Raw genomic sequence first — 25,312 nt, forward strand, 5'->3', positions numbered from 1 at the left:
ATTAATAAATACCTATTGTAATACTATCATGGTGATATGAACAAAATGCTGTGAGAAAAAGCCCTATCCACATAAGTAATGGAGTGGTTCGAATAAAATCACATCTGTGCAGAATCTAAGGGGTAAGTTGGGTAGGAGTTTGCAGGTGAAGTCATAGGATGGAACATTCCAGCCAGAATGAATAGCATATACCAAGGCCTGGAACCATGCAACTTGTCTGTGGAGCTGGGAGTCGTGTGGCCTGACTAAAGCAAAATAATGAAGGCCACAATGGCAGGACTTGAGAGCAGGAAGAGCCCAGCTCTGAGGAGCTTATGCTGTGCTGTACTGAGGAATTCCAACATTAGTGGAGAACAAGGAAAGGATTTCAGCAGAAGGGTGAAGTGATCAGATTGGGAATTTTTTTTTTTAAATAACAACATTTATTGAGCACTTATTATTCGCCAGACTCTCCTTAAGTGTTTAACTTGAATCAGTTCACTTCCTCTTCACCGAAGCCCTTCAAGGTAGGTACCATTCATTATTATACCCATTTGACCAAAAGGTAAACCTAGACCCAGAGAGGTTAAAAAAACAACCACTCTGGATTAAGCCAGTAAGTAGTAGAGCAAGCCCAGAAGGAGGTGGTCTGGCCCCAGAGCCTGCATCTGACCGTGGTGCTGTACTACCTGTGATGAACCACACCCTCCAGTATCATGGAGGAGTCCTTAGAGACAAGTCTGGTACAGGGACAGCAGTGGGGGACCTGTTACTCAAAGCTGGGCATGGCAATAAGGATAAAAAAGAGGGGAAGAATCCATAGAATCAGTGTGTACTGGAGACTGGTGTGGACCTACCTATGGAGCCCAGGGGTGATTCCTGTGCTACTCATGCTGAGACCTGGGATGAGAAATGAAGGTGGAAGAGCAGGTTTCATAGTGAAGGTGAGAGATTCAGGATGGGACTCATAACATTGGAGATTTGCCTGGTGGAGTTGAATTCTGAAGTGAGCTCTGCACTAGAGGTGAAAGTTGAGTTCTATAATTCAGAGAGTGGTGGGATGCAGGGACTGTCTATGGCTTAAAATAGCCCCTGGGGAACATTCATATTCAAGGGCCATGTTGTTGGGGAAGAATTCGCAATTGCTACTAGGAAAGCAGGGAGAAAAAGCCAAGACTGGAAAACACAGAGGCCTAAAAAAAGAAAGTCTCAAAAAGGAAAGGGGGTGCTTGACTTTTAAAGATATTTAAAAGGTCAAAAATGATGAAATCTGAGAAGAAATTATTTAAATGGCAATTAACAGGTCTTTGAAGTAATAGTGACATTGGAGTACTGACTGGTAGCCAGCTGCATTGGCTACAGGAGTGAAAAGGGGCTGGCAATGTGCAGAGTACTCTCTGGGTAAAGAGAAAGAGGTAGACTTGATGGGATGTGAGTCAAAGCAAGGCTTGCTAAGATGGACAAGATGTTTGTAGGTAAAGAGTTAGATGCTGGTGAAAAAGGAAATCAGGAAGGTGATGACAGAATAGGTAACTGATGGAAATGGGTGCCTGAGGAAGCAGAAGAGGTTGTGATCTGGAGCCAAGTTCATTTCTTTTTCTGCAAAATGGATGGAAGGGAATGAAGTAATCATGGATGCTAAATGCTTCTTAACAGCAAAGTGTGAGTCCCCGTGGGAAACCCACAGTGGTTCAGGTATAGGAGCCTGAGAATCAGGGTCCACAAAGCAGAGTGAATTGGCCCCATTGGAGGGTCACAGGTCAGCTACTTCCTGCCTGGGAACAGGGCAGGGGTCTGCACCGTCCCACAGCAGGCCTTGAGGTCAGTTATGTAGGTACAGGTACCTGCAGAGGGAAACTGACATGTGAACATAGGTACAGGTACCTGCAGAGTGGAACTGACATGTGAACTTGATCTGACTGGACAACATTTGGTTACTTTCAGACCAGGTCAGAGATTTAATAACCTCATGCAGTTACTCCATAGATCATATACCGATTTTCCCCAAGAAAAGAGACCAGCTGTCTTCTCACATCCCTAGCTCCATCCCTTTAGGGCTTGGATATAGCTCTAAAGCCATAGAGGTTCTTTGACTGGGCTTAGGAGAACATGGGCCACTGCAGCTGACTCCATGGGCCAAACCAGTGTTCAAGATAAAGAACGGAGGCACCGAATGGAAGGCAGCCTTCTTTCCTGGTTTTTTGCCTGGGACTGCCCTTCACATTAACTGGGAACATGAGGAGGAGCTGTGCCATTCAGGCATGCCTGCTCTCAGAAGGCATTCCAGACCCTGCCTCTGGCTTGGGAGACCTTTGGGAAGACGGGTGAGGGATAGAACGAGGGACAGAACAAAACTGATTCTAGCCACTTCCCTGGCACCAGCCTCAGGGAGGAGTGTTAAATCTCCCTCCAGCCTCCAGCACAGGGTTTTCCTGGGAAGATGAACAGTCTGCTTCCTTATTGCCTGCACCAAAGGAACAGATTGCGTCAGTTTGTAAACTGTGTTAGCGCTCACAAAGGCCTGGAGTCAGCAGGTTCGCATTTCCCAGCAGACCCAGATGACGCTGATGGCAGTGGCTGCTGCCTCACTGCCTCAGGCAGGACCAAAGGCAAACAGGCAGTAGGGACCAAGTCCTTCTCCCCCTACCCCTACCATCCCACCCCTCATCCCTGAGGTAGGGAAAAGGCATTCCAGTAGGGAGAGAAAGCCACCCTGAGCTTCTAGAGCCTGCTTGCCCACTGCCCAGGCCTTTCCTTTCCAGGAGCCTCTTGGCCCCTCTTGCTGGTATGCCAGCCCAGGCCTGATTTCCAGGCATTTCTAGCACACCAATGCCAGAAAAGAGGTTTTTTTAGAAAAGCAATCCACTCCGTGGGCTGCGCTCGAAAGAATTACCTGGTCTGGAGGTGATGAGGGATTAGGAACAGAGGTGTTGCTGGGGATCAGAACCACACTGCCCCAGTAGCACATGAAAAATCCATGCTGCTGCCTGCCTCTAGCCAGCCCACTCCCCACAGATGCAGATGGTAACGAGACCCAGGAGGCATTGCATAGGCACAGCCTCTCGGCTTTCACAGCATTGCCTTATTAATTGCATTGTTAACGTTCATCATCTCTGAAAGAAGTTGGTGTGGCTGTGTGTGACCGGGCGTGGAGGTGATGAGCTGGCTGTGTTAAACTGCTACTGTGTTAAGGTGAGGTGTCTCTTCAAGTTCACAGCTCTGGCTGTGGCAGCACGCTACAGCCTTCACGCAGAAAACCCAGCCTTGGGCAAGGCTACCTCTGCATGGCAGGAAAGGACCCAAGCTACACTCTGGTTACTCCAGAACACTACTCACATTCTTGAAAAAAGCTGCAGCTAGGACGAGTGGGTTGGGAGAAGACAGGGGTATCTTGGGCTCGGAGTCATTATTCAGTTCCCTTCTCTCCATTTCCCACCGCCCCCCTGCAAGTTCTCCACGACTTGATTGTTAGCAAATGGGGCTTCCCTGCTTGCCCTTCTCTTCCGTGTAACTGTTGCTTTTCATCTCTCCTGTTGGCTTGCAGGCACAGCTGTCAGCTCTGCTGCCCCCATCCTCTGACCTCAGAGAATGCAGAGCAGAGGGAACCTGAGAAACTTTGTTCAACTCTCATTTCACAGATGGAGAAACTAAGCCCAAAGAGAGGTGCAGTGTGCCCAGCCCATAAGAGGCAAGGTTGGCACCTGGATCACAGTTCTAGCCCAGGGCCTTTCTCTGCTCCTCAGCGCCTTCTCCCCATCCAGGCCGCTTGCTGTGCTTGTTGCTGGTTGCTTTGGAAATACTGAAAGCAGGAATATGGCCAGACAGCATGTGGAAAGGATGGAGACTTCTGCCTCTAAAGCCTGTCTGTGGGGACTCTGATGTTACCTTTCCACAGGTAGCCCTGAGCACCCCCACCCTGCTGCCTGGAAGAACTTACAGCCAGCACCCCACTTTGTGTAGTGACTCTTCCTTCCCAGATGCCTCAGGGCAGTGGCACCCTGTGCTGGGCTCTTCTCTACCTGGGACCTGCCTGTCCTGCCTGAGGCTGCCCACCTTCCTTGGTACAGGAGCATCCTCCACACTGTTTTCAGGCAACCTGCAGCCTCACGACCCAGGGCTCTGAGGTTGGCTGAGGCTCAGTAATTTTCTGTGCTGCCTCAGGCATTGTGCACCGCAGTAATGCCTGTGTACTTGAGGGAGACAGTACCTCTTCTCCATCCTCCTGGAAAATAAAAAGGGAAAGGCTGTTATGTGTGTGGGGTCTCCCTGTCCTCCCCCCATTGCTAGTAAATCCCCTGTGTGAACTCTTTACTTTGGGTGCCCTGAGTCATCAAGGGGAACATGCATCCCCCTGCTGTCTTTCTCTAGTCTCCATTTCTTAATTCTTTTGCCCCCAGTTCCCCCGGCTCCCTTATTTAAGTCAGCCTTACCAGAACCAGCCTCCAGTGCACCTTCTCCCGCCTCACCCTCCCCACAACTTCACCATGACCCGGAGGAGGCTTTAGGAGAGGGACCTGGGTCTTCACCTTTGCGCCTACTTAGAAGCACTAGGCATCCAACTTGGCTGCAGGCTCCAGGCGAGTTAAGGACAGACACAGCTAAGTCACCCCCCAGGGCGGTCAGAATTTCCTCTGTGGTTTGAAAGCTGAGTTCTTAAATAATCTCCCCTACACTCACCACGTGCACGCACACCCTCACTCTCTCCCTCCCCACCCTTCTTTCTTTAGGAAAGAGTTCAGAATCTGAAGTCTAATTGCGAGGGCTAGAAGTTGAGAATGTTGACATTTCTAAAGCCTTCATCCATTGCCTGGCTTTCACTTTTACTCCTTTCTCCAGACCCCTCAGCCAACCCCAAGTGCCTCCCCAGCCCTGCATTGTACCCCACTGGTTAGAGAAGGAGAAGGACTTGGTCCCCATTGCCTATTTGACTGAAGTACTTTCTGTTTTAAGGAGCTGACAGAATCCAGACAATGGGGAGAAGAGGAACAGTTTGGAGTGGGGACGGGACCAGGGCACTGAGACTGCTCAGAAAGGGGCCACAGGAAATGAAACAAGTTCCTGGCCACCCGCTTCCTCCCTGTTTGATTTCAACCACGGAGCTGGGGGCTGCTCCATGCTCTTCTTTTCTCCTCTTCCTTCGCCCCTTCCTCATCCACCCTTCCTGGGAAGGGTGAGACCACAGCCCAGCTGGGTGATCACTGAGGTGTGTGTGTTGCCCGGGCATGGGGAGCTCTTCCTCGGTAATTAGGAGACATGCAAATTAACAGCCTGTGCCGTTTGTATTAATTTGGTAAATAAGCCAGAACAATTTCATTAGTGGCACATTAATGTGCTTGGGAGCAGAAGGATGCGTCCCACTGTGAGGCAGTAGGGCCCACTGGCTGCCCCGGCCCCAGTCAGGCCAGGTCCAGCGTCGAGCTGCTCTCCTGCAGAGCATGGCTGGCTGGCAGCACCCACCACTTTGGCCCTGTTGTGGGGAAAGACCTGCACTGAAGAGAAAGGGATCTTTCTGTGCAGGTGGTACAGGGACAGTCACACACCTGAGCTCATTCTGTCAGCCCCACTTGCCTTACCTTCACTCTGTATTTTATGGGAGGACTCCCCGGGTGTAAGAAACCCAAAACTTTCAGAGGCAGGGAGAATAAAGGAGCTCTTTAAGCAGGGATTGGCCGTTTCTGATGAGAAGTCCCGTGAACACAGCTCAGCAAAGCAGGACAGCTGCTGGATGTAACCATCCCACCAGGGCATCACTGGCATCACCGGCATTTGTTGAAGGGAAGAGGAAGCAGTTTTGTTACCTCATTCAGTGCACAGGACCCCTCCTCATTTTACCACTAAGGAAACAGTCTAAGAGAGGTCAAGTGACTTACCCAAAAATTCACAGCTAGGACTAGGAGTTGATATCTGACTCCAGAATCCATGCATTTTCTGCCACCTCATGGCCCAGTCAGTGTGCTCAGCTCTGGAGAAATTTCACAGTCTGGAACAAGCTTCATTCCCCATGGAGCTGACAGTCTAGTTGGAGAATGAAGACATTTAGAAATGAAATAACTGCCCCTACCAGGAAGTAAATAATTTATGAAGATCATGTTGAAGCATTTATGTGCCAAGCACTTTTCTAAGTGCTTAACATATTTATATTAGTTCATTTAATCATAACAAATCCTTGAGGTAGATGCTGTTGCAATCCCAGTTTTACAGTAAATAGAGGCACACAGAACTTAAGTGGCACCCCAGAATTCATGCAGGTCTAGGTTGTCTGGAGCCAGAGTCCACACTCATAACCTCCATGCTGTTCACTGCCCCATAAATGCCAAAGGGAGGGTAAGCCCATAGGCATTCAGAGGGTGATTCATGGTAGGCCAGGGATCAGGGAAGCCTTCCCAGAGAAAGTGACATTGAAGCGGACAAAGGTACGGTCCAGGTATTCAGCAACCTCAAAATCCCCACCCACTCTGCCAGCATCAAGAGCAGAGAGCAAGAGATGCTGGCAGACCAGCAGGACTGCAAGTGAGGCAGACTGAAATGGCTGTCAGTATCTGAAGGTCACGCTGACCTTCAAGCCTCTAGGCTGTTTGCTTCTTAACTAGTTACCACCAAGCCCCTTCCTCAGTGTGGTGCCACCTGCACCTTCTTATAGTCTCTTGGGAGGTACCCTCCTCCCCCAGAACCATGTGTCTTTCTAGGTCTCAGCTTCAGCATGGGCACTAAATAGAGGGGAATGAAGAGGAGAGCACTCATCTGTCCCCGCCAATGCTGCTTGTGTACATGCACACACATGCTCTGGTGCCTTCAAGGCCATATCCACCCACATGTGTGCACGCCAATGCATGCTCTCATACGAAGCCTGCTGCGAGCCTTCTAGCAGCCTGTGGTAGTCACCTAAGTCACCTGCCATTGTAGGAGGCCTCCTGTGGAAGCTATTGAGTCCAGATCTCTTCTTGAAACACTGCAAGATGCCCAAGAGATGAGTGGCTATGTTATAGCAGTTTGCAAATTACACAACACTCCACCAATAGGATCTCATTGAATGCTTGCAGTAGCCAGTTGGACAAGAAGAAATTTCTTGTCTATTTACAGGAATGAGCCTCCCCTAACGTGTCTTCTGTCTGAGGCAACTTGTGGGACGTGTCTCCTTATAGTCTCCAGTTTGAGGCAACTTGTGGGAATTAACTCTATGTGTCTATACAGTATACAGTCAATCTTCATTATTTCCTGGTTACATATTTGCAGATTCACCAAAATCTATTTTTGTAACCCCCAAATCAATACTCATGGTACTTTTGCAGTCATTTGTGGACATGCACAGAGTGACCAAAAAAATTGAGTCACCTGGCGGGGCATATTTCCATCTTAGGTGGAACAGGGTAAAACCAGATGACAACACTCTGCCTGCTTGCTTCAGCTTTGATAATATAAACAAGTGTCCTTCTTACAATCTATTTAGCATCATGTTGTTGCATTTTTCGTGCTTTTTGTTGCTGGTTTCACGGTTTTAAATGGCCTCCAGCATAGAGCTGAAGTGTTACCTGGTGTTCCTGAGTGCAGAAATACTGAGATGTACCTTACGGAGAAGATAAGTGTGCTAGATAAGCTTCATTCAGGCATTAGTCATTGTCCTGTTGGCCATGAGTTCAATGTTAATGAGCCAGCAACACATATTAGACAAGGTGTCTTTAAACAGAAACACAGAACAAGGTTGATTTGATGAAAATATTGTGACCAGAGGCTCACAGGAACCCAAACCTGCATTTCCCCTAGGTGCAATGGTTCAATATTTGCAAATTCAGTGGTCTCTTTATAGAACAAAATTACCACAAATAACAAAATTGAACTGTATGTATATATCTCTGTATGTGTGTATCTTTTAATTAAGAGAAAATGTCAGAGAAATTTTAATCTTTGAGTTGAACAAAGAAATAATACTTGTACAAACATAGACCCACGTAATGTTACAGTTAAGTCATAATTTCCTGGCAGTCAGCGTAAAAGAGAAACATCAAAGGATGATCACACGTGTACATACAACCTGCTTAAACCTCTGCTTGCAACCTCTGTAATTCTCCCAGAGTTAGAGAAGAGTCACACCGAATTCCACAGCCTCGTCCAGGCTGAGGTTTGTGGAGAAGGATAGACACTGCATGGGGTTTGGCTAGAGAGGAGCCAGCCCACCTTCCCCGAGTGCCTTTGTTTGAGAAATTACTGTGGCTGTGGCAGCTGTAATAAAAGGGAACAGAGCCCAGTGGGCGACAGTTTTATCTCCATCTACAACCCAAGATGGATTCGGTGGCAGCACTGTGCCCAAGCCCAGAGATTTCTTTCCTCTGCGGCTGCCTGGGCCCAGGGACTTGTCAAGCCCAAGTTAGCATATCGATTGCAGGCGACAGGCTGGTTAAGTGTGAAGTTGGTGCTCACCTGCCCAGGAGAGCCTGGCTGCACCCTGCAGTGTTGGCCCCAGGTGTGGCTGCTCGTTGCTGGGTTCCTTCTCACATAAGCCCTGGAGAAAGGCGAGCATGTGGATTGCAGCCTCAGAGAGCGAGGTGTGAACGTGGGGTTTGCCACGTGGGTTGGGGTCTGAGCATGGGCACCTCACAGGATAGACAGCAACTGTGCATGCCTGGTTGCCTCTGTGCCTATCTCCGACGTTCTTGCATCAACCCCAGCAACCCAGTGCCAAGAGATACACTGGCCCACCACAAGCTGTCTAGGGGCCTGCCAGGCCTGGAGAGAGGCCTTGTGTCCAAGCAGGACAGACATCCTTGGTTTTAGGGAAAGGACACTTGACTACTAAAATTGTGGAAGACAAGAGGTCAGGGAATGCAGAAACCGATGTGGGCCTGGGCTCAGTGTTGGCTGGGAACTGTACCAGCTTCATTTGCTTTTGGCCAGCATGTGTCCAGGAGCCCCTACACACAAGGCAAGCAACCTCACTGTTCTTCCTTCAGCTTCCCCAGAATTCCTCTAGGATGCTTCTTGACCTTAGCATGTTTGATAAAGCTTGGCAAGTTAGGATAAACAAGAGATAGTCTTCTCGTGTATCATTTTGCCCCTCACAGGTCTTGTCCACGCCTACCACACTATCCCCACCACCTGCCCCAACGCCTGCAGGCATGACAGCCTGTTCCCCATTCCTGGCCTCCCCCTGGAGGAGGCGCTCAGTCTTCCAGTGGCCAGGCTTCTCCTGTGTTCCAGCGCCCTGGGTATTTGCAAGGTGGATCCAAGGTGTTGAAACCTGAGCAACCTCAGATTTTGCCCTCCTGCCCTTCTCCCCTACAAGAGTAGGTCCTTTCAGTAAGTTAGTTGCCAAAATTAGAGACAGGAGAAACCAGTTTTAACAGCCACAGGCACTGGACTCTATCGTGTAGTGCAGGCACTGGGTCAGCCCAGCCCAGCACTGGGGCCAGCACTTTTGCCCAGGCTCCACCAGTGAGCTGCAGGGTCCTGGATGGTGGAGGGGGCAGAGGTGTGGCAGTGGAAAGAAGGGCTGCTCCTGAAACAGAAGGCTGTGGAAAGCGGGTATTAGGGAGGGGGAGGGTCTTTTCTGCCAGGAGGCAGTGTACAGAAGGCATTGGGGAAACCTGGATTCTGCTCTCAGCTCTGCCCCTTAATAGCTACACTTCTCCAAGGCCACCTACAGAATCAACATGGACTGAACCTATATGTTCTCCATTATCTCTTTTTTCTAACCCTAACAGACTCCACACATCCCCTTCTATACCACACTCCAACTTCAATCATCGTTGAACCTGCATTTCCTCTTGAAGGATTAAATGTGGGCCTCAAGGACGGAGAGGGTGTTTAAGAATGGGAGGAAGTGAAGGTCCTGCCTGCCTGGCCCTCCTGTTTTCCTCCCGCTGCCTTCTCTCTGCACACCCAGACCACCGTGTCCTTCTGGGGAGGCATGTCACCCAGTGTCCCTCATCCCTTCTAACCTTCTATCACTAGCTCCAGCTCAGACTTCGAGAATTCCCAGGTATTTAGACATTCATTTTATTGCCTAATCGAGCTTGAAGGCTTTAAATTAATACAAGTTTTTACATTTGGCAGCAAAGACATTTATAGGCCCCTTTAGCAGGGAAAGAAAAGGTCAGGAGAGAATCAAAGAAGGAATTTATCCTGGGCTGTGGCCTTCACAACGTAGGAGCAGATCAACTACCACGAGGGCCACGATCCTGAGGCTGCCCTTTTAGAAAAGCGGTCAGTGCTAGGTCTGGGGTCCTGGGTCCTCGGGATGAGACAGTCAGTGGAGGAGGCCTTGAGGCCTGTGGAGATTCCTTGAGGGCCCTGGGGTTCAGCCACAGCCCACACCCTTCTGGCCACTCCTGCGGGATTGTCACTCACTGCCCTTGCGCTGATGCATTTCCTGCCTACGTCTTTCTGCCTCTCCTGTCCTCTCTCCTCTCTTCTACTTTTTATGCAGCCACTTTAATTACCTTCATTAGACATGAATTCATTCAGCTGTACCAGGAAAAGCAGCCTCTCTCTCCCCAGGGGTTGCCTCGCTCCCTAAGGGCCTGTCTGTCTTCTAGCACAGAGCTGGGGTGGGTGCTGAAGAGTGGGAGGCACCAAGACCTCTTTCTGCTTCTTCACTTGCTCCTGACCTTCAACTACGCGTTCTCTCTCTCTCTCTCTCTGTCTGTCTCAGGTTAAGGAGAGTCCCGTTTGCCCCGGTAGCTTTCTGCCACAAGGAGGGGAAGGGGCCCTGAGAAGAGAGGCGAGTTTTGGGGTGTGTCTGTTCCCGTGAGAGGCTGAAATTGAAGGATTCTAGGGGTGCAGGCACTACACCAGGCTCCCACTCTTCTTCCCCATTCCAGCTGCTACTGCCACATGGAGTGAATGTGGCAGCGTCTGCCAAGGCCTGTGAACCCAAGGCTTTGGCGCTGCTGTCCTCCCCACAGGCACAGCCCCTGCACGCTCAGGCCTGGCCCCCGCAGGCTTACGCCTGTCTCTCTGTCCCAGGTGGAGGTGGAGGTGGAGAGCATGGACAAGGCCGGCAACTTCATCGGCTGGCTGCACATCGACGGCGCCAACCTGTCTGTCCTCCTGGTGGAGCACGCGCTCTCCAAGGTCCACTTCACCGCCGAACGCAGCTCCTACTACAAGTCCCTGCTGTCTGCCGAGGAGGCTGCCAAGCAGAAGAAAGAGAAGGTACGTGTGGCAGCCCAGCCGTGCTCTCCCTGCCCTCCCGTCCTCTTCACACACTAATGCTGCTGCCTGCAGAGAACTGCTGCTTCCAGGAGGAAGTCGTTCTGGAACATCCCCACACTGAGTAGCCCAGGAAGGTGTTGGTCTCAGACCCCACACCAGGGCCACACACAGGCGAGGAGAGGCTGCCAGCTGAGGTGTCCTCGGCCACAGCCTGTTGCAGACCTGAGGTGGGCCTGGGCTGCCAGCCCAGAATGTCATCAGTGATCCCAGGCCTGCTCAGGCGGGCCTGAAGCAGAAAGCTGTCTAGGTGACCGTGGAGCCATGGGACAAAATGCCTGGGGCATCCCTCCCTCCCCAGCCCTGACCCTTCTCTGTCGGTGCCCTCAGAGGGACTGTGCAGCCCAAGCCCACATCTGAATTTCCTTCGCGTTGCCCCGTGGGGAAACAACCCCAGGAGAGGCCTCAGCTGTAGGACAAGAGATTTATAACCCATCAGTCTCTGTGGGCACCACATTGAAGAGACAAGGGGGATGGGGTGGAAAGCGGCTTTTGGAAACCAATCGACAGTTGAGGAATCCAGTAGTTTGGAGGTGGGAGCCAGGCTCACTCAGCCTGTTGCTTTTGACTTATAGCCCGGCCCTGATAATGGGGATAAATCAGCCGGCCACCAATTTGTCAGGGCTCCTGTGAGCTTGAGGAGAATTCGTGGGACAGCCATGCTGAGCCATAAATTTGTTCCAGGAATAAATGCTTCCTTTCCCATGGGGTAGCCATCTGGCTCAAAACTCACTTCCCAGAGCCAAGGCCCAGACACCTGCCAAAAAGAGTCAGGGGCATTGAGGCCCCAGAAGCACCACATTCTTCACCAGCCCCAAGCAGCTGCCTCCTCATTCAGGGCTTCTCTTCGCCCCTCAGGACTGTCCTCCTGGATCTCTCTGTATCCGTTCTTCCCATCCCCTGGGGATTGGGGCAGGCAACCAACCCCTTGGTGGTAGAGGAGCGTGGAGGTAGAAAGACTCCAGGGAAAGGTGGACCACAAAGCTAGCACAGATGAAAGGGACGGTCGGTGCCCTGGAGGAGGCAGCCACCATGAGACCTCAGAGGAGATTCCCACCTCCTGCTCACATCAAGCCGCCTCCTCCCAGAATGAGGGGGAAGCAGGCAGCCTCAGCTCCTACAGGAAAGGAGTCACATGGCTTCTTCCTGGATTTCCTGCTTGTGACAGCTGAACTTAAGACTGCCACCCCCGTGTCCTCTGCCTGCTGCAGGGAGATGGGGGAGAGGCAGCACTGGGGCCTCCTGTTTAAAGGTTGGCACTTTCACAGAAGAGTTAGCAGCTGGGGGTAGAGTGGCAAGCCCCAGAGTCTAAGGCCCAGAGGCCAAAAGCGTCTTCATCCTGGCCCTGCTTCCTGGCTTTTCAGCAGTGAGCGCGGAAGCCACCTTTTCAGAGCTGGGCAATCCTCTACCCTCTGAGAGTAGAGACCCTAGAGGAACCCAGAGGAGCACAGGGAGGGGACTCTGGCCTGAGATGGAAGGGTGGGTTCCCTGCCCGGGGCTGTGCTGAACTCAGCATCATTATTTACTGCACAGTGTGTTTGTCTGAAAGAGCCCAAGTCACCATTTTGGTGGTGCCACTTGATGATGCTGAGGAGTAATTACCAGTGATTAATTACTTACATGGCCTGTGTGTTTTTATTCTAGTCCAATTAAAATGCAGTGCACAACTCTCAGTGCTAGGGCCTGCCGCCTCCTGGGTCCCTCTCCTGCAAATCCCAGTCTGCTCATCAAGGATCCTGAGGAACCGAGGCTGGCTTTCTTCCTCCTGGAGGAGCTATTTCCCAGGAGCAACACTAGCAGAGCTTTGTAACAGCTCTCAGAGTTGGCTGGACCCCGATAAGAGCATCTGGTGGCCGGCTGCAGGACAGTAACTGAGTATCTGGGGTGTACCCAGCCTTGTCCCACTTGACCCCACAAGGGCTGCCTTACCTGTCAAGAGACAGTGGTTATGAGATCCTGTTAGCATCAGGATGCATGAATGTTTGTGCCTGTAGGTAACCAAGGAAAGGTAATGCTGAGGGATTTTGTGAGACCAGGAAGTGCAGAAGGCTTTGGGAGTGTGATTATGTGTGCATGCATTCATGAGCGTGTCTGTCTTGGGGAACCTGATAATGCTGGTTTCCCAGCTACGAGGGCTTAACTGCCTCCCTGCTGAGTGTAATTCCTCCCTGTGCCCTGTGGATGCCTCCTCAGTGAAGAAGGTGATAGGGCCCTCCACTTCCCTGGCAGGAGGTAACCCCCACCTCCTCCTCAACGGCCCTGAATAGACCTGAGGACCAAGGAGGGAACCACAGATGGCAGATGCCTGTCCCCACGCCTTAACCCTACCTCACACATGTGCCCAGCAGGGCCCTGCACAGGGCTAGATTGGCCATCGATTGGCTTTTATTGAGCTTGGCTTCCCTGCTGCAGGCCCAAAGGCCTCCGCCACCTTGGCCCCTCGCCAGCCCCACCCCTGGAGCCTTGCAAGCAGCAATGTTAAACAGGATTTAGAAAGGAAAGACTCCAGCCAATGGATCCTCAGTCCACAGTCCCCATCACCTGCCAAGAGAAGGACCTGGGCATCCCTGAGGATGAAGTGCAGGGAAGAGAGAGGGCCAGGGCGGGGCGAGGACAGGAGAGACAGCTTCCATTCCTGACCTGCCTGGTCTGTGCCTGGCTTGATGGGCTCTTTCCCTCAGGGTGGCCAGAGCAACAGAACACAAGAAGCCCCAGATTATAGAGGGGACCCAAGCAAGACAGGAACTTGCATGGCAGAGCAGCCTGGAACAGATGAACAGGCAGGAGGGGCCTCCATCCACCCTTCCCAGTCTTGCTCTGTAGCCAGGGCCATTGGGGGTACCAGCAGTGCCCACCATCGGCAGAGCTCCACCCTGGCCTTGGCCTGGAGAGACACTTCCCCCACCTGACCGCAAACCCTGCCATCAGTCAGCTGGGACAGTCTCTCCACAACATTATGCTTAATAACTGCCTCTCCACGTGCTCAGAGGTGGTCCATGAGCAAGGGCAGACTGTCCTATGGTTGGCTCTCCCAGCATTCCTGGGCCCTGCTGCTTAGGTCAAGCTCAGGACCTCTGCCCAGCTCTTTGGCCATAGAGGCTCTTCCCCAGCTCCTCCATCTTTCAAGAGTCTGGGGTAGAGCCACACAGCACTAATTCTCTGTGTCTGGGTGTTTAATTACTATTCCTTCTGGAAAGGATCTTTGAGTTTTCCTCCTCATCTCCCCAGAGGTCCAGGAAGAGGAGCAGCTACAGTGGGGATTCCCAAAAACCAGCTTCTTGTGGGAAATCTGAGCTGTGAGGGCTGAGGATGGCTGTGGAAAGTGGCTAGGTCTGGCAGGTGTCTTGCCAGTGAGTGTGTGTCCTCCGTGCACCCCGGCTGTGCAGAAGGGCAGCCTGAGTCAACATGGGCAAATGCACCCTTGTTCTAAGGATGGGGACAAGGGCAGCCACACCTTTCTTAGCTGACTGACTCCTTCCCACCAAGGGGCCACCTGGCCAGCCTGCATGTACCAGCTTGCCCATGTGGCTGCAAGTCGCAAGGATCAGCTGCTCACCTCCATCCCCACAGGGAAAGAGGAACCCGTCATGGCTGCACTGCCTGAAGGGCCAAAGGTCAGCGTCTCCTAGAAACAGAGTTCCTTTATCTGAGGAGACAGCTGTCTCTCTCCTACCCTCTAGATGCTTCTTGGCAACCTCGGGTGCCAACCACTTTGTGTGTGGAGACACCTTGCTTCTGCAGTCTTCTCAATTCAGGTGGCAGTTTGCACCGCCCCACCCACCACAAAGTGAGCTGTGGCACCTTGTCACAGGACTGGCCCTAGTGCTGGGGACTGAGGGCCATCCTCAAGGCTTTGGTTTGCATCTTCCTTAACCTCACATCTGCTGCCCACCTGAGCCTGCTGGGAGAGAAGCTCCACCCCACACTCCCCAAGGAGGAGACCTGATGCTGTCGCCCAAGGCACTTTTACTTGAGGAGTCTTTAGCATTTTCTGCTTTCACCCTGTCAGTGTGTGCCTAATTCAACAACACTGCTGAGGGGCCGCCTTCCCCCACAGCCAAAGGAGCAGGGTGGGGCTGGGATGGGAGCCCTCAACAGCTCGCAGGCTCAGGGCCCATAGTCCACTCAGGAACCAGCACAGAGTGCCAGTCTCTGTTAACAAGCTCAGTGCTGAGAAAGGAGGGAGCTGGCAGGAAGAGGGAAGGGTCCCTGCGTGGGATGCAGAGGGCATGCTGAGGGATTCGGGGCTGCAGGGGTGCCTGCTGGTGGGGATGAGGGGGCAGACTCCTGGGACAGGAGGGCTCCACCCCAGCTCACTTAAGGCCGTGCTGACAGTCTCATCTCTGAGACCGAGCGATTGATTGATCCTCAGAGCTGCTGGGAGCCCAGGTGTCAATAGGAGTGGCTGGCTAAGTAGATACCAGTGACCTTCCAGCTTCGGAGGCCCAGGGGGAAAGCCTCAGGCTTATCAAGATATAGGCTTGGCATGGGAAGCATTTATGGCTATCTCCCTCTCCCCACTGCCCCCCACTCCCACCCCTAGCCCTTTCACAGGGAAGCCCACAAGCTAGAGACCCACTTCCCCACATGGGCAGGGAGGCCCTTGAGGGATTAGGGCCTCTGTCCTGACTAGAGGCAAAGCTGTGGATTAAAGTCCTGCTGCCTGCCTCCTCCCCTCTGGCCAGCCAGGGCTTGGGGGACTAGAAGCAGCAGCGTGTACAGAGATCTCTGGTGATGGGAACAGGTGTTAAGGTATCGGGAGCCTGGAAGATGAGAAGGGGTCAGGAGCTATTTGGGTAGGAGCCCAGAGCACCAGACCAGGGGCCCACAAGCCCAACCATAGAAGCCACTGCTTGGTGTAGGATGGTAGAAAGCTTGGGCCTGGGAGATGTCTCAGTCATTCCACCATAGCCGCTCCTTCTAGTGGAAGAACCCACACCCACACTCAGGCCGCATTAAAGGCAAAAGTGTGGGGTCTGGGTTGAGCCAAGGTGGTTCCAGAATTCCAGCATTCCTGCTCTTCTGCTGTGTCCTGAAGCTCCTGAGGAATCTGCATTTCATCTGCAAGAGAAGAAAAGGGGACCCAGAAAAGTTTGACCAAAGTCAAACAGCAAGTTCAAAAACAACAGGGACATGAGGCCTCATCTCCCTCTCCACCCCTCACCAACAAATAGCTTTTTCCTCCTGGTTGATGGTATTTTCTCAGGGATACCTAGTCAGTGCCAAATGCCCCTGGAAGAGCTCTAGAGCCAGGCTGCCTATGTTTGATTCCTGATTTCACTACTTCTAGCTGCAAGCCTGTGTACCTGAGTTTTCCCATTTGTAAAACAGGGATAATATCAAGACCTACTCAAAGGGCTGATGTAAGGACTACATGAATTAATATTTGGAGAATGTTTAGAATGGTACCTGGCACCTAATAACCACATAAGTTTTGGGCAAATACTTTTAATCATCCTTATTCCTGTGTGTGTCTTTGGGACCCCAAGCGTGATCCAGTCTCTGGACTCTCCCACCCGCCCTTCCTGCTGCTCAGCTGGAAAGCCACCTCCCTCCCTTGCTCTGACAGACCTCACCATTTGGATAATCTTCTGGCTGCAGGATTGGACTTGACACACTGTCACGTCAAATCAGCTTCTAAGCCACTGCAGCGCTGACAGCACAGGGCTTGGGGAAGGAAGGGAGAGAGGAAAGGGTGGAGAGCGCATGGCCCAGCTTCTGGGCTGAGGTCAGAGCAACCTGCTGGAGGTGAGGAGGATGGAGAAAATGCTGAGCAGAAGCATTCTTGGTGAGCTCTTCCCCAGCCTAGGGCTGCGGCTTAGACTGCCTCAGGAGCACCAGGGGCCCTGTGACAACAGGAGGTCCTGCAGAATTCAGAGGTGCCCTGCAGAGGGCCACGGGGAAGGGAGATGGGGAGCCGGAGCAAGAGTGGTGCGAGTGTGAGGAGCCCAGAGCCAAAGAGTTCATGAAAGCAGGGCTCTCACACTTGGACGTGCATGAGATGGCCTGGGAGTCTGGTTTTGCTCTTTTTTACTCTCTCTGGGATGCTCAGAACAGATTGTAATTTGGTGAGCCTGAGGTAGGATCCGGGGCCTGCATTTTTTTTTTTTTTTTTTTTTTTTTTTTTTTTTTTGAGACGGAGTCTTGCTCTGTCGCCCGGGCTGGAGTGCAGTGGCCAGATCTCAGCTCTGCTAGCTCCGCCTGCCGGGTTTACGCCATTCTCCTGCCTCAGCCTCCCGAGTAGCTGGGACTACAGGCGCCAGCCATCTCGCCCGGCTAGCTTTTTGTATTTTTTAGTAGAGACGGGGTTTCACTGTGTTAGCCAGGATGGTCTCGAACTCCTGACCTCGTGATCCGCCCGTCTCGGCCTCCCAAAGTGCTGGGATTACAGGCTTGAGCCACCGCGCCCGGCCCTGCATTTTTAATAAACTCCCTTGTTGGTTCTGATGCCTGCCCGAATTTGAGAGCTGCTAGATGAGAACTTTAGAGAGCCCACCTTTCCCCTCCGAGATAGAGGGCTTCAGGGGCTCAGCCTGGTGTGAATCCAGTGCCCCACAGTCACTCACCCGGGGCCGATCCCATTTGCCCAAAACCTCTTTGCCAGTGTCTTGTTTTCTCTTCTTCTTCTTTTTTGAGACGGAGTGTTGCACTGTCGCCCAGGCTGGAGTGCAGTGGCATGATCTTGGCTCACTGCAACCCATGCCTCCTGGGTTCAAGCGATTCTCCTGCCCCAGCCTTCCAAGTAGCTGGGACTACAGGCACCCACCACCACACCCAGCTAATTTTTTGTATTTCACCATATTGGCCAGGCTGATCTCGAACTCCTGATCTTGTGATCCACCTGCCTCAGCCTCCCAAAGTGCTGGGATTACAGGCATGAGCCACCACACCTGGCCTCCCCGTGTCTTTTATGACTTCACTTCCTCACCGTCTTCTTACTTCTGCCGACTAAACATGCAGGTCTGGGCCCACTATGAGGAGCAGCCTGTGGAGGAGGTGATGCCAGTGCTGGAGGAGAAGGAGCGATCCGCCAGCTACAAGCCTGTGTTTGTGACCGAGATCACTGACGACCTGCACTTCTACGTGCAGGATGTGGAGACCGGTGAGTGCTCAGGCCGCTGGCTCGTGGTTCCTTGCTTGGTCCAGCCGGTGCTGCCTGGGGGTAGGGGGCCTCTGCCCACTGGGTGGGAGGAATGCTGCCTAGGCAGTCCAGGAGCCTCCCCTGAAGAGCTCACGTTGCCGCCTCTGTCCCCCTGCCTTGTCCCCCTGCTCCTCTGGGCTTGGAGTTATTTCAGGAACCTTCACATGAGCCCTGGCGTGGGCTCAGGCCTGGAGGTGCTGCCGGGCAGGTCCTCTGAGAGCAGGTGAGATAACTAGGTTTATCTGGGTGGAGCTCTGAGCCTCTTAGGTGGTTGTTTGTTCCCACACACTCCTGACTATGCTGGGCAGGAGGATTTGTAGCCCCCAGAGTGTGTCAGGCATCAGCCAGGCATCGCTCAGCCCCTTTCCCTCTGGGGGAGCAAGGAGTGGTGCTGGGTTTGTCTCTGCTGGGGTTTCTCCTGTAGAGGTTAACATAGCCCTGAGTGATAGCCAGTTTCCATGGAAACAGGCAGCGCTCTAAGGGAAGACATTCCCGGGCAGTCCCCGAAGGACCTTCTCCTCCTTCCATCCTGAGTGCTGTACCCTGTTGCCAGAGTCCCCTGGGCAGAAACCTGGGGTTTCTGGAGGCCAAGGGGCAGGAGAAAGCTCTAGCAGCCGCTGGCTTGACTCCACCTCCACCCGCTTACACTTTCCATCCTGACCTCCCTCTTCTCATGGCCACCCTCTGCAGGGAAACAGTTGAGTTTGGAGCAGAAGGAAAAGCTCTTAGAGCTGCCTCTGGATCCCAGGAAACAAATCATGGTAGGCAGAGGTGGGCAGAGGGAGCTGAAAGTGTCAGTGACACTCAGGCAGTCCCCCAGATGGCAGGACGCAGCTCTGCCCAGCCTCCTCAGCCCACCCCAGGCCAACTCCAGCCCCGTCTCAGCCACTTCCCTCTAATGCTATTTCCCAGGCAGTGTGATTTCACCAGGAAAAACTTGACCATTCCTGGCCCTGGGCTGGCTGTGCTTAAAAAGGAAAAACGCGAAGGGGAGGGGTAGAGATGGAGCCGATGAGCCTTTGGGATTAGGTTCTCTTGAGGTCAGCCACAGTCCTGCTGAAAGCTGCTCCAGCAGTTGCCTTGGGAATGAAATCGGGCGGTGGCCAGCCTCTAGGGCTGGGTCATGTGACAGGGAAGGAGTCTTGTAGTGGTGGTCTAGGTAGGAACAAGAATGGTTCCTGGGCAGAGGAACCAGCTAGAATTCACCACCCCTAAATCCCCACCAGTCCCCCAGAGAACTTGAGCAAAAGGATGCGATCACTCCCAGGCAGGCTCCACTCAGCCGCTGGGACCTGCTGGGGAGGACCCGCCTTGACTCAGAACAAGCCCCTGAAGTCTTAGGGAGCAGAAATCTGAAGCAGAAAAGAAGAGAAAAGAGAAAACCATGTGTCCTTGGAATGCTGGAAGAGAAGGGAGTGAGGCCCTTCCTGGCAGGCCACCTGGGGATTTGTGGTGGTCTCCAGAGAGGAAGGCCCCTGCCCTCTGGTGGCTCCGTGGTATCCATGGAGATAAACGTCAGAATCCACAGGCCCCCTCTGCCGAAACCTTTCATCCCCTCTCGGGGGGCATCCTCTTGCCCCGTCTCCCTTCTTTCAATTAAAGTCTGTCTTCGAGAAGGATCTGACAAAAACATTGCCATTAGCTGCAAATGACCAGTGAGTCTCTGTAAGGACCTCCCAGAGGGCTTTGCCTGTTGGCAGGAGGCAAAGTCCTGCTTCTGTTGCCTTGGAGCAAAAAAATGAAAGTAGACCAAGTTAGGGAGGAAGCTGTCTGTCGAGGCTTCTTAATCCCTGGAATTTCACTGTCTGTGGTAAGAACACTGTCTAAAGAGAATTATAGAGGGCTGACCACTGGGTAGGGGGAGGGGCAGCTGCTACTTTCAGGCCTCTGTCCTGTGGATGCAGGACCAGTGGCCTCTGCAGCAGCCTAAGAGTGGACACACATCCCTGCATGCTTATGCAGAGTTTATTTTCAATGCAGCTGAATTATTAAGCACCTTGCATGCATTGGGGATTCTACCAGGCCTTGCGTGAGTAAACAGAAAGAAGTGAGCTATGGTCTATGCCCTGAAGGAGCTCACAGTATAGTAGCAGGTAACTTGTAAGGCTGACTGTGGCAAGTGTAACAACAGACATACGTTGCGCCCTCCTTGTAGCACTGCCTTGGGCCCTGAAGATAAAGAGAGGACTCCCACATATAGACTACACATCCACAGTCACCCTCCTTGCTTCTGAGAGGAAAGGGGCAAAAAGGGTCTGAGACTGAGCTAGACTCAGGGCCAGAGGGGACATAAAAAGGGAAGCCACAGGGGGCTGATGCCTCCCAGAGTCAGGGTGGGATAATTCTTTAAGGAGCCAGGGAGAGAAACTGGGTAGGCCCTAAGTGTTGCCAAAACAGGCAAAAGCAGTAGGACTGCTGACCCAAGGTCAGAGTGCTTAGGGAAAGACAAGGTAGGGAATCCCTCCTCCAGTGGATCAGGGGCCCTGAGTAGCGGGGTGGGCAGTAGAGCCCCAGCCTGGCGGCACTGGAAGGCCTGTTCAGCATGTATCTTGCAGGGTGACACGCCAAAGCCCACTTTATAATTATATTTGTAGGCGTAAATTTAACCTTCTTTCCACAACACTTTCTTGGTCTAAAGGGTCAGAGTGGCCAAGTTTGAATAATACTGAGACTCTAGGCCCTGATCCAAGAATTCCTCCCCCATCTTCCATGGCTTCAATTCCGGGGCCTTTTCCACAGTAGTGTGGGGCCCATCCTTCATCCCTACTTTTGCCCCCTGGGAGGCAGTGGACAGTGGCTTCTGTCAGTTACCACCTCTGTGACCCAGGCCAGGAGCTGGCCTTGTAGAAATGCAGTACAGGCTGGCCAGCCCTCACCCTGGAGGAGGCTGTTTGGCATTGTCCTTGCTTCCTGTCTTCTTGCTTTCTCCACCTCCTTAATCAAAGCTCAGACACATCCCAAGGGCTCCCACACCCTGGGCCAGCAGACTGGAGAGCTGAGATGGCAAGGCTGTGTGTGCCTTTAAGGCCCAATGTGTCAGCAAGTCACCAGTGCCACTTCTGAAGGCAGATGGCATGAAACCTCTGGAGTGAGGACCAAGAGGGCTTCCCCACATGGCTCGGGGACAGAGCCAGTGCTGCAGTGCCTCCCAGAATTTCACATTGAGCTCCCTCCCCAACCCCTCCCAGAAAAACTCTCCAGAGGCTTCGAGGAACCCAGCACCCAGGTCTCACTGCACTCTTCCTCCCTGGCAGGCACCCAGTTGGAGAAGCTGATGGAGAACATGCGCAATGACATTGCCAGCCACCCCCCTGTAGAGGGCTCCTATGCCCCCCGCAGGGGAGAGTTCTGCATTGCCAAATTTGTAGATGGAGAATGGTAAGCCACTTGGAAAAGCAAGGCAGAGTCTTGAGCAGGAACGATAGCAAGGCTGTCCTCAGGCCCCGGGCGTTGCCTTAGCAGTCTGGTTTCCCCAACTGGTTAATGATGGCCCCCAGCAACTCTCCTGAGTGTCCCTCTTCATTGCCCACAGCCCATTTGGGGCCTCGCTCTGGCCTGTGCATCCCCTGCCAGACAGAAGTGGCTCCTTCCTTCTCTCCTGGGGAATTCCAGAGTGGGAGCCCTGGCTGGCTGGCTGGCTGGCTGGCTGGCCGGGCTGTCCAGCACACCCCTCACCTCACCCAGGAAGAATGATGTTACACGGGGCTGAGGTAGAGGCTGGGCCACGGTAAGCCCATACCAGCTGCCTGACCCTCCTCCCCGGCTGTCTAGGACATGAGCAGCAGTGCTCACAGGCCAGAAGAAGGTCGCTGATGTGTAATCTACCAAGGGAGGGCCCACGGCCTTCCCAGGGTGACGAAGTGACTTGGATGTGTTCCCTGCTGCGGCCTCCCAGACAGATCTGCTGGCTAATTACAGCTGCTGTTTAGTGCTCTGGGTTTAAACAGCAGACATCAATCTAGTCATTAGTCTTGTTGCTTTATGCCCCAAGGACACATTAATCTGCTCCACATGCTCCTTCTCCCTCTTCTGCTCCCAGCTATGCTCTGATTCCATTAGGTGGTGGCCACAGTGCCCGAGGCTGGGCCTAGATGGAGTGCAGTAACTGTCCCCTGTGACACCCGTTGAACCCGGGCAGGAAAATGCTGTGCCCCTGCCCCACCATTGCTGAGGCTCTGGGAGCCCAGATTCCTCAGGGCTGTGTGTTGAGCTCTGCCCATGATGCCATTGCAGGTACCGTGCCCGAGTAGAGAAAGTCGAGTCTCCTGCCAAAGTACATGTCTTCTACATTGACTACGGCAATGTGAGTATTGGGGACCAGGGTGTTGGGGGGGCTATCAAACAGCAGCCCCCGGGTCAAATCCGTCTGATCTCTCCAAGGTCCTTCTGAGCTTACCAATAGAACAATGAGCACTGGGGCATCTCTGCTGTGCGTGTAACAGGCCAGGCCCCCTGAGTGACCTAGCAAAACTGGGGTCTATGACCAGTGGCTGCAAGCACTGATAGGTCCCTCGTCCAGACCCCACAGATGAGTGTCCAGCCACACCCACAGTTCCTCTTCTGCCTGAGGTCTCTGCAGAATGGGGGCAGGGCCTCTGTAGCACTTGGAGGGCCTTTACACCCACAGTTCCTGGTATTCAAGCCAAACTGGGTGTTTGTTCCATGCGCTAATCCCCAGCATATCCCCAAACTCAGGCTTGCTGGGAAGGGACAGTCACAAGGTGACAGTGACTGGCACCCTTGGGAGAAGAGTCTCTCCAGCTGGACCTGGGAGTCTACTGACAACTCCTGGGAGATTCTCTTTAGGAACAGCAGCGAGCTGGTGAGAAAGCTGTCGTTCAGTAGGGTCAGGAGGGTGATGCTCCTGAGTCATGACTCCGCTTGTCTGCATTCCTCCCATACCTTCCTCAAGGGCTAAGACTGAGGATCTGTTAATAGAGATCCCAGAGCTGGGCCATGCTCCCAACCCATCTCCTGAGAATACACAAAGGAAGAGGTCCTGCCAGATGAGGGCGAACCCAGATGCCTGGGCCAGAACCACAGGCAGGCCCAGTGACCACAGGAGTACTTGTCTTGGTGTGCTCCCCTAGCCAGCAGCTGGAGCACCCCCTGGCCTGTGGGAACGTAGTCAGGGAACCCATGTCACAGACAGAAGGGCATTGGGAGGAAATGGAAAAGCGATTAGAGTCCAGTTATACTGTGATTGTTTTCATGGGAACCACTAGGTGTGCCAGCACCAGGTCCAGAGTGAGGGTGTGAGCCACAGCTCCCCATCTACTGCTGGACCCACAGGGCACGTTCTCCCCAGGCTTCACCCAGTGGGGAGCCTTTGTACGTGGCAAAGTGGAACCAAGTCAGGGGACGAACAGGGTGGCCCAGAGTTAGCATTATTCCCAGAGGCCTGGCCACAGAGAGCTGTTCTGTGAGAGAGCAAGGGGGCAGCGAGTATTGTGACATGTTGGCCTGCTGCTCTCTCTGCAGAGAGAGGTCCTGCCATCCACCCGCCTGGGAACCCTACCACCTGCCTTCAGCACTCGGGTGCTGCCAGCTCAAGCCACGGAGTATGCCTTCGCCTTCATCCAGGTGCCCCAAGATGTAAGTCTGGTGTCTTCCTCCTTCCAAAGGGTACTGTCCACTGACACTCAGCCGCTGCTGCAGCCCTCATGGGCTGACAGGAGAAGATGGAAACTATGACGGTCTCTTAGTAATAGGACTCAAGAGATGGGAAGTTGAGGAAGATGCTACCGAGGCAGTAGTATTAGAGCATTCCAGCTAGTTCATAGAAGCAGATAGGCCAGGGTGCGTTTGGACAAAGACTAGACCACCACAGCTGGATCCCAGGGGGCTTTTGGGCAGTGGCAGGAGATGATCGGGCAGTGGCAGGAGGTGAGATGGGAAAGGCCTTGATGTCGTGGGCTTGTCTACCCTGGCAAGGAGTTTATTCTTTGTGCTGTATAGGCAGGAGGAATGTGGCACCATTTCTAGGAGAAGTGTGACATGGTCCAAAATGTTTCTGAGAGTTAGTTCTGATGGCATAGTGAACAGAGGGACTAGAAGGAATGGGTGGGAGACAATTATAACAGTCCAGGCTAGAGACGAAGGTGGCGCTGGGTTTCTTATGTGTGAATATGTTGCTGTTGGCCAAGGAGAATGAGAAGGAGCAAATTTGGGCAGTGGGACCTCCAGGCAGACTTAGAGTTTTCAGATGGGGAGTGAGATGAGACCTGGAATGTACGGGTCTGTGTAGTTAAAACCGTGGTGGTGTACAAGATTGCCCAGATTGAGTATGTGGAAGGTGTGATGGGGAGGAGAGAGAGTATTAGGAAGTGCTGGGGTCCTGCCATCTGAGAACAGGAGCCCAGAGGCAGCATGTGCAGCCAGAGAGGAGAGAACCCATGCTGTGGGTCGTGGATCCCCTCTATCCCCAGAAACAGAAAGCCGGTCTGCAATGTCCAGATATCCCGGGAGCTCAGGCAGGTTGAGGCTTCCCAGGGGCTGCCCTTGGCTTTAGCTTTGAGTAGGTGCCTGGTACCTGGAGTGAGAGCTGCATGAACACCATGGTTGGCACTGTCACCAGATAAAGGTGCAAATGAAGAATAAGCACATTTACTCTCCACCTTTTCACAAAGTTGCTGAAGGGCAAGAGAGAAGCAACAGAAAATGCTGAAGGCAAGTATCACAAAACAGGTCGGTGAAGACAGACATGTGGAGTCAGGTGCAGTGGCTCACGACTGTAATTCCAGCATAGGAGGCCAAGCAGGGAAGATTGCTTGAGGCCAGGAGTTCAAAACCAGCCTGGGCAACATAGTAAGACCCTGTCTCTTAAAAAGAAAAAAAAAAAATTAACTTGGTGTGGTGGCACACGCCTGTAGTCCCAGCTATTCAGGAGACTGCAGTGAGAGGATCCCTAGAGCCCACAAGTTCAAGGTTGCAGTGAGATGATGGCACCACTGCACTCTGGCCAGTCCCTATCTCCTTTTTTTTTTT

The 25,312-nt window shown here is 52.9% G+C and overlaps 1 protein-coding gene across 1 annotated transcript in view; it reads left to right on the top strand.

Moving 5' to 3' along the window:
- The window catches only part of SND1 (staphylococcal nuclease and tudor domain containing 1), a 443,852-nt gene that overhangs the window by 414,343 nt on the left and 4,197 nt on the right, over window positions 1-25,312 (top strand). The window contains exons 17-21 of the mRNA XM_011939537.1: window positions 10,939-11,127; window positions 18,145-18,286; window positions 21,580-21,703; window positions 22,559-22,628; window positions 23,807-23,920. Of these exons, the coding sequence (XP_011794927.1) occupies window positions 10,939-11,127; window positions 18,145-18,286; window positions 21,580-21,703; window positions 22,559-22,628; window positions 23,807-23,920 (639 nt within the window). The remainder of the gene's footprint in view (window positions 1-10,938; window positions 11,128-18,144; window positions 18,287-21,579; window positions 21,704-22,558; window positions 22,629-23,806; window positions 23,921-25,312) is intronic.

Source organism: Colobus angolensis, unplaced genomic scaffold, assembly GCF_000951035.1.
Source record: "Colobus angolensis palliatus isolate OR3802 unplaced genomic scaffold, Cang.pa_1.0 Scaffold182, whole genome shotgun sequence".
Lineage (NCBI taxonomy): Eukaryota > Metazoa > Chordata > Mammalia > Primates > Cercopithecidae > Colobus > Colobus angolensis.